At 41.1% G+C, this 8602-nt stretch overlaps 1 protein-coding gene across 1 annotated transcript; it reads right to left on the bottom strand.

Moving 5' to 3' along the window:
- Window positions 1-3757: 3757 nt before the first annotated feature.
- On the bottom strand, window positions 3758-7939 carry LOC119237877 (histone acetyltransferase KAT6A-like; the record flags this gene model as incomplete). Its single annotated transcript, XM_037501719.2, has 1 exon — window positions 3758-7939. A coding segment is annotated over one exon (2733 nt), but the record flags the coding sequence as incomplete, so codon positions are not given.
- Between the last annotated feature and the right edge of the window lie 663 nt (window positions 7940-8602).

The raw sequence follows: 8602 nt of genomic DNA, 5'->3' as shown, positions 1-8602 counted from the left end.
ACCCAGCGCTCAACCGCTGCGCCACCGGGGAGGCCCCAGGTGATTAGCTTTCTTAGTCCATTCACTTAGCTTTGCTTGCTCATCTTTGTGTATGCAGAAACTGAAAATAGTTGGTAAAAAGGGATCACATCATCCTAGAGAACATTCAATTTTTCAAGTGTTGCTTAAATGTGGCTTTCAAAATGCCTATTTAGTAAAGTTAAATGAATGCAAAACCTTCTTTTCTTGCTGACGAGAATGCATATTTCACACTCAAAAAAATTATTCACTATAGCCGCAAGAAAACAATTCCCTGTCTAGTGTGTTAAAAGATCTCAAAAAACCAAAGCCCATCATACTCCAGGCCTTTCCTTAGGTAAGGCAAAAATCATAGCTTCCACCTTTTTTGAGGCTTTATATCATCTATTTATCAGTATTTAGGCTCCTCATTAATACAGCAGGGAATCTCAGTAAAGTCCAATTTGTAGTTGTCACTCTGGAAAGAGCCTTGGGTCTGTGCTGTATTATGTAACCATACCAACTTACATAATAAAACCATTCTGCCCCTTAACGGGAAATTTTTAACGAATGAGTTCGATTTTGTTCTGGGGACTATCAGCTTTTAATTGGATGACATGCTCAAGAAGTCTAGATACTTTCCCTCCCCCCACCCCCACCCCCACCAGAAAGTTACTCTAATGAGCTTGAGTTCATTTACATTTCATTTGAATTTTTAGATTTTTTTTCCAAAGTCACATCAAGGACATAGAGCTCTTCCCGCAACTTGTTGTAATAACCCTGTTTATTCGATTCTCCCAAGGACAGTTATTTTTTTTTTCTTTTCACTCAGCCTTTCCATTACCATCACTGTTGACCCATTATCTGGTATATTATGAAGACTAGGATAAAACCCATCCACAAACTGCTCAGACTGTCATTTGAAGAACCTGAAACATTCTTGCCAAGAACGCTTGAATTGCCAACCTGACAGACTCTAGTACTCAGTGAATACACACAGTTTTCACCGTGCTAAAAAGGCAGCCAGGCAGTACCTGAGATGCTCCGAGCGCTCTTATAGGTGTGAATCCTGGAACCCTAGTTACAGAATGCATAGCAATAGATTCCAACATTGCCAGCCGTGCACTCAGCAATACACACATTAATCAAGGGCACCGTCATTTTCTTCCCACACCTACCTTTTAATTATATAGTGAAAAAATAAAAGGGTTAAGAAGTACAGTGTATAAGACCAGTTCCTCTACTCAGAACATTAATCAGTTGGCTATAAATGGAATTGGGGAATTCAAAGTGTACTGTAATATATCAGGAGGGGGGTTAACACTTAAGTGTGTAGTCTCTCCTTTGTAGAAAAACCAGTGTTGCTTTGTTTAATTCACTTAAAGCAGGTATTCTGCAGCAGCAAAGGCAGTTTTCAAGACAACCCCTAAAAATGATACGCAGTGACAGTGTTGGGTGCAAGTCATGGTTACTTCAACAACCAAGAGAAACAATTTTTCTGGAGATGACTATCTGACCTGAAACTTGCGTGGTCTGGGTTATTTTGAACAAGGGTCTGCTATATACTATTCATGTACAGTTCCTAAATTCCTCAGTGTGAAAGGGCAGCAGATAAAGTGCAGAGGCCACTAAAACTTGAACCTGCCCCACCACCCTGCCCCAAGAAGCTATCAAACCAATTTTCTAAAATCTTCATTATACCCAAAATTGTAAATGAGAGTTAAAAAACATCAACAATGATCAACGTTCAGGATTTTGACTTCTGGAAAATCTTAATTACATAATCAAGCAATTTGAGAAAAAAGTTTTCATTTTTCCTTAAAAAATCAGGTTACATTAGTAAGATTAATAAAAAAATAAAAACTACTCCTATGTGATCCCAGTCTCAGAGCTACTTGCATCTGCAACTGTATTTCCTTTTTTTGATTGCATGAAATACAATGCTTTTAGGTTTTCAAATGGACTTCCCTAAAAAAAAAAATCCAAGGGGAGATTTCAATGTCATTTTCTTTGAAAAGAAAAAAGTTGGGCCTCCCCAGTGGCGCAGCGGTTGAGCGCTGGGTTGCGAAGCTGCCCGCAGCCTCTGCAGCACTGGTTCCATCCCCGGCTGCTCCCCGGCCACCGGAGGAGGGTCCCACATGGCGCGCAGACCTCTCCTGCCGCCCGCTGCTCCCCTCAGCAGTGTCCTTCGGTCCTTCTGCCTGCTCTGCTCCCCGCTCTGGCTCTGGTGAATTCTCTCACCCTCCTGCGCTTCTGACTGTACCCAGTGCTTGTTTAAATAAATAAATAAATCTTAAAAAAAAAAAAAGTTTATACTGTTGGCATTTAAACACATATGAATGAAAACTGTAATTTCAAAGCAAAGTTCATGAGCTTGCTATATAAAGAGGAACCCAAAAGGGCTAATGTTTTTAAGCCTCTGAGTAGAAGAATTGGAGAGTTTGAAATATTTGGAAGGCAGAAAAATTCCACATGCAAGACAGACATCCAAAATGGCTCAACATAATTTATTTTTTTTATGTTAAAATGTACAGAGTTCTTTTGAAAGTACTTGCTAGAAAGGGGAAAAAAAGTGATATTACATACAAGGAGAGGAAGGGAGACCAACTGGCCCAGGAGCGCATGACATGGAGAAATACAAAGGCATCTAGGCACCCTTCCCCTTAGCTTACAAGTCACCATGAACAAAGTACAAAGAGGTTACAAAACAGGAAAAGCAAATATAAACAGACAGGAATAGACTTAGCTTCATTTGTACATGCGGCTTTTAGAGGCATCTGGAGCTCTATTCACACACTCTAGAGATCTCTTTAAAGAGAATTTTTATCTTTCTTAAAATAGTTTTTAATATTCTACAACAAAGATAAAAAATTTTAAAGATGGAATGAAATGAAAAAGCTCTTATTTTAAAAGGCATCAAAGTCACTAACAGTGAGTTTTTAAATTTCTTTTTTAGAAGATTACCCAAGTTATCTTGCTAAAATACATTTTTTTTAAAACAGAAGTGAAAAAATGACAGGTACCAATATTACTGTGTTGGATAATTTCTTTTATAATATAGAAAAGAACATTTTCTCTACAATAGTTCTACAGTCACAAAAAGGCTTGTGGAAAAGGGAGCTGCCCGATTGAAATTTTTTTTTAAGAAAGAAAGAAACCAAACACAACCGCAAATCAACAGAAATTGAATTCACGGCCCTCATTTCAACAGCTTCTCCTTCTGCCTTGACCCCCCTCCTCCCAATATACCTCCCTCCCGACCCACCCATCCCACCCCACCAGGAAGCAATGACATAGCTGAAGATGTAGGAGGGGGCAGCACAGTGCACTTTCTACATAGATGACTGGGAACCGGAATAGTATATACGGAGAAACTGGGTCCTACACAGCCTTGCACATGCTAAGAATCGAGAGCGGCAAGATGTGGAATTCTGCCTTTTCTATCTAACACATTTAATTGAGAAAGTCAATTAAAGTGTATTTAAAAAACCAACAAACCTGTGCATTTGAAAATTTTAATGCCTAATTAGTACTTCAAAAATTTATCTATATAAAATGTACAAATAAAGGAGAGAATTTAATGCTTACAGGTATTTCTTTAAGCAGTACCTCCCCCTTTTGGATATTTGACTGCACATACCAAGTGGTATAATAGTTTCCATCTTCTAATGATGGAAAATTATATATACATACATATATATATATGTGTATGTGTGTGTGTATATATATATATATGTATATATATATATATATAAAATTACCTATCCCTGGAGCAAGTAATAGGAAGAGAATGGGCAAACTGGCTGCACAAGAGAAAAGAGAATGGAATTGGGAGTAACACAGAAGCTTGCTAAATCCTGCTATCCAGATTTGCCCTACTATGCTGGTGGTTGGTTTATCCCTCTTCTCTTTAGCCACTCACAGGAGAGGGGCTGGTGCACTCTGATTCACAGGGGGGTGATCTCAAGATCTCAAAAGAAAAATGCAAACTAGAGGTATGTATCATTGAAGTAGCTATAAAACTCATCATGATCTCTCTTACAACACACATTCTGCATCATCTCTTCCAACATAAAATAACCAGTGTCAAAGGTTTGTCAGGTATTTTTCAAATCACTGAAATGTACAGTCATTCACCACCACTTTATGTAACGATGTAAGAGGCTAATCAACGGGGATTGCTGTTTGAGTTTAATCGGAGTCAAAGGCTCAAGAATCAAGACCCTTAGCATCTCAAAGTACATACTAAAAACAAGAGGCTGCGTGGAATCTGTGCATTATGGCTGATTCACCAGGTGGTAAAAAACAGAGGTCAATTTCTTCTTGATTGTAATTGACCACCTATATTCCTCCAAGGCTGGAGTAGGAATGCAAACAGCTTTCCTTTGAGAGATTCTGCTGTTAATTGAGACTTACAGTATTTTTGTGTCTCTGAGTGCTGAGTGGGAACAGTTAAAAAAAAATTATATTACACTTGATTTAAGAAAACAAACATTTCAATGAAGTCCATCTATAAAGAAACATTCTTGGGAAAGGTTTCAAGAGGGGTATGTGTGTGTATGTGTTTGTGTATGTGGAGGGAGTGGAGGGGATTTTAAAAGGAGAAGCATTTCCTGCCTCACTTTATTAATAATAATAATAATAATAACAATAATAATAAGTTTAAGGAGCTTGGGTTGTTCTCCATGACCCCATCCGAGTCTCCCATAAGTGCCTCCTGCTGGAATGAAGTAGGAAATGAAAGGTTGGGTTTGGAGGAAAGGGTCTGGTTAACCCTCGAGATGTATATATAACATTTAAAAATGACAACATTGGGAGCTGCAAACAGTGAGGGGAAACATACATCTTAAAATAAAACGAAGGTAATTTACTTTTACACAAATTCTGTCCATGTGGTGTATAAAGAAAGTAAGGCTCTTTTTAATTATGAAAAGGTTTTGTGCATGTTTCCCCTATCCCCAAATCCATTTTTAGATGAGTTCTATTGTAAAATGTTCAAGATTGTGAAAAAAACCAAAACCCAGAACAAAATGAACCCAAAAAAAGAGAAGACTGGGTTTTCTAAAAAATAAAATAAACCAAAGAAAAATTCCTCTAAATCTACAGCAATATTTTAACTGGAAAAAAGGTCCATTTTTCTCTGGTTTGTCAGTATAAAAGGTTCCTTTATTTATATATATTTAAGTTTTTAATTGCAAGTTCATCTTGCTCATCTTCTCATGTAAGGTCCATTGAGTGACTGCTTGGGCACACCAGCAGCATTCATGTAGCTATGATGGGAAGGGCCAGTATACATCATGTTTCCATGAGGGTTTGGCTGCATAGGCTGCTGGGTATAGGCCTGGCTCCCCATCATCCCCATCTGCATCTGCATAGGATACTGTGCTGTCTGGTTCATGTAGGCAGGGTTACTATGGTAACTGCTGTTCATCATGGGCTGTGTCATTCGATAGCTGTTCATGGCATTCAAGGTGTTCATATTCATGGAATTGACATTATAGGCAGGGGTTGGCATTAAATTAACCCCCATGTTCATGCCACGCTGAACAGCTAATGCACGAGGGCCAGCCTGCATGGCAACCGCTGGTGGGCTGCGGCCATACAGCTGCTGTTGGTGAGCAGCCGCAGAGGGCAGTGGTGCAGATTTGGAGCGGATAGAAATGTGCCCCTTGACTGGCATTTGCCCTTGTAACCTCTGAGTGTGAGGAATGCCAATATTGGTGGCAGACATGTTGCACTGTAGCAGAGGTGATGTGAGGTTCATGGTGGTGGATGCCAAGTTTGGGGGTGGCGTCATGGTGGCTTGTGCTTGAGGGGTCCCAGCTAATGGATGAGATGGAGCTAGCTGAGCCAGTCCTGTATTAGACAAAGAAACACTGGTTGCATAGGAAGTCACAGCAGGAGAATGGCTATAAGGCATGGCATGAGGGTCCATAATGGTGTTAGTCAGCTGCTGCAACTTGGCTAAACTGAAGGTGGCTGATGGTTGAGAATAGCTGCCAGCACCAAAATCCCCTGGAATCCTCTCATAGATACTTATGTTTCCAGTGCTTCCAGACTCTGGTATCTCCATGATCATAGGCGCTGGAGTGAAACTGTTATTCATACTACACTGTGAGAGGGAGGGCTGCTGCTGGGGTTGGGGTGGAGGTTGAGGCTGCTGGGGCTGAGGTGGCGGCGGCGGCTGCTGCTGCTGCTGCTGCTGCTGTTGTTGCTGCTGCTGCTGTTGTTGCTGTTGCTGCTGCTGCTGCTGCTGCTGCTGCTGCTGCTGAGGGGGTGGAGGCTGTGGTGCTGGTTGCTGCTGCTGCTGCTGTTGCTGCTGTGGTGGTGGCGGCGGCGGCGGCTGCTGCTGGTTACTGGGAGGCCTCTCGACCACACAACTCTGAGGTGACTTGATGTTGCAGTTGGAGGCAGGCTGGACACTGCTCTGCTGCATCATGCTGCAGCTGTTGCCCATGTTTGCCATTTGCTGAGTGACAACACAACTGTTCTGGGTGAGACTGCTGGAGGATGACAACCCACCATAGGAGCAGCTGCTCTGGGAAGAGTTATTTCCACAAATGCTGCCGCCCATTGTGGAATCATAACTGCTAGGGTTCTCATAGTTTTCTGTGGTGCTCTCAATGCTGCCCAGATCACTAAAGCCACTGTCCACCACCTGCTGAGAATGGTCTGATACGGAAGGCACATCCATCATGGGGCTGGTCTCCATGTTCTGCATAGAGGGTGCGGACAGGGATCCTTGTTCCGGGCTGATCTGGGTATAACCACTTTCAAGGGCAGGCACGTTGGGGCTGCTGACAGAACGGACTGACTGGCTGGGATGAGACTGAACAGAAGAGAGTGGGCTATTATGTTCTGAAGCATGGCAGTCTTCAACCATTGACATCTGAGGGTCTTCATCAGCCTGGGTGTAACTCTGCAGGGTCTGACAAGCTGCAAGAGTTTCTTCACAGTCCTGGTAGGCTCCCTCATGCTCATTGCTTTCTTCTTGGGTCAAAGACTGCACTGCTTGTACAGTTTCCAGGTCCAGTTCACTATGAGGAATCTCTTCTTCCTCTTTTAACTCAATTAATTCTTCTTTAGAGTTTGAATCTTCTTCATGATCATCCTCAGACCCTGGCATATTCTCTGATACCACAGATGTCTCATGGGAAGTCTGTTCATCTTCAGAATCTGGTTCCGTTTCATCTTTATCCTTTATATTCTCCCTACTGCTCTGCATATTAGTATCTAAAAAAGACTCCTGGCCACCAGACTCCTCCTTGACATTTTCTCTAATGGGCTGCTCCTCTAACTCTTTTTGCTTTGTGGATTCCAGATGACCATCATCTTCATCATCTGCATCATGGTCTTCATTATGGTTTGTCTCTACTGCCACTTCATCCTCTTCCTCTTGCTCTTGTTCTTCCAGTTCTTGTTGTTCTTCCTCTGATTGCCTCTGCTCTTCTAAGACACGAGGTTTCTCTTCTTCCTCTTCCACCTCAGGCTCTTTTGTTTCAGTCTCGGGACTATTGCTGCTATCCACTGGAGAAGTCGCTCGAACTTCACTGCTGGTTGTATCTTCTTCTTCTCCTTCTTCAACCTCTTCTGTTTCCACAGCTATCTCCTCTTCTTCCTTCCTTTCAGTCAAAGGCAAGTCTTCTTTTGGTTCAACAGTTTCTTCATTCTCTTGAATTTTGGGTTTACGTCCGGATTTAGGAATGGGGACAATGGGCTCAACAATGCACTCTTGAGTAGAAATGGGTAGGATTTCCCGATTCAACTTAAATCCTGGTTTGCGACCAGGTCTTTTCTTCCAGTGGATTGGTTTGCGGCTCTTGCCTTTGGGCCATCCTTTTTTCTTTTTCATAGGTGTGGATGTATCTGGCTCAAGTGGAGAATCCTTCACATCGCATTTTCTCAAGAGAGATACTGGCTTTAGAATAGGAGTGTCTGTAAAAGGGGATTAAAAAATGTTACAAAAACTTATAATTTGCAGGACCTTTTCTGAGACAAGCATGTACAACAGAAATAATTTTAATAATTGTCATAAACTTCTGATTATCTTCAGCTTAAGAATCTAAAGGAGAAACCTAATTAAGGACATCTTCTAAAGTCACACAATGAATTGACAGAACAATGAGAGAATCCTGGCCAATATTCTGTTACCATCCACAAGTCAAACAAAGCCAGTTCAAATTCATCACTACCACCTATACAGCTTTGGGAAATTACTCTTAAGATTCAACTTCATCATCTACAAAAAGGAGATGAAAGCTTTATAAAGATGTAAGATGTACATAATAGGTACTTATTACCAGTTGTCTTTACTGTGTTACAAATAAACTCATTTTTTCCTGTTTGCTTAGCTTCCACAAAGCCATTTCTTCATGAGCCAATATCTCCAGGCCATGATTAAGTAATCCTACATGAATAACTACATAATCAATGTGTTTGTATGCAAATAACTACAATACATTAGTCCTAGACAAATACTGATTTGAAGAAGTTAAAGCACCAAAGACAATGGTTTATCAGAAATAACCTTGATATTATAGCATTTTCTCACCATTTTTTTTTCTATTTTAAAAAATTGGTGGCACAAGGGTTAAGCATAGCACTG

This window comes from Talpa occidentalis, unplaced genomic scaffold, assembly GCF_014898055.3.
Source record: "Talpa occidentalis isolate TD23 unplaced genomic scaffold, MPIMG_talOcc4v2.1 talOcc4.1099, whole genome shotgun sequence".
Taxonomy (NCBI): domain Eukaryota; kingdom Metazoa; phylum Chordata; class Mammalia; order Eulipotyphla; family Talpidae; genus Talpa; species Talpa occidentalis.
This window is presented reverse-complemented; position numbering and strand designations above follow the sequence as displayed.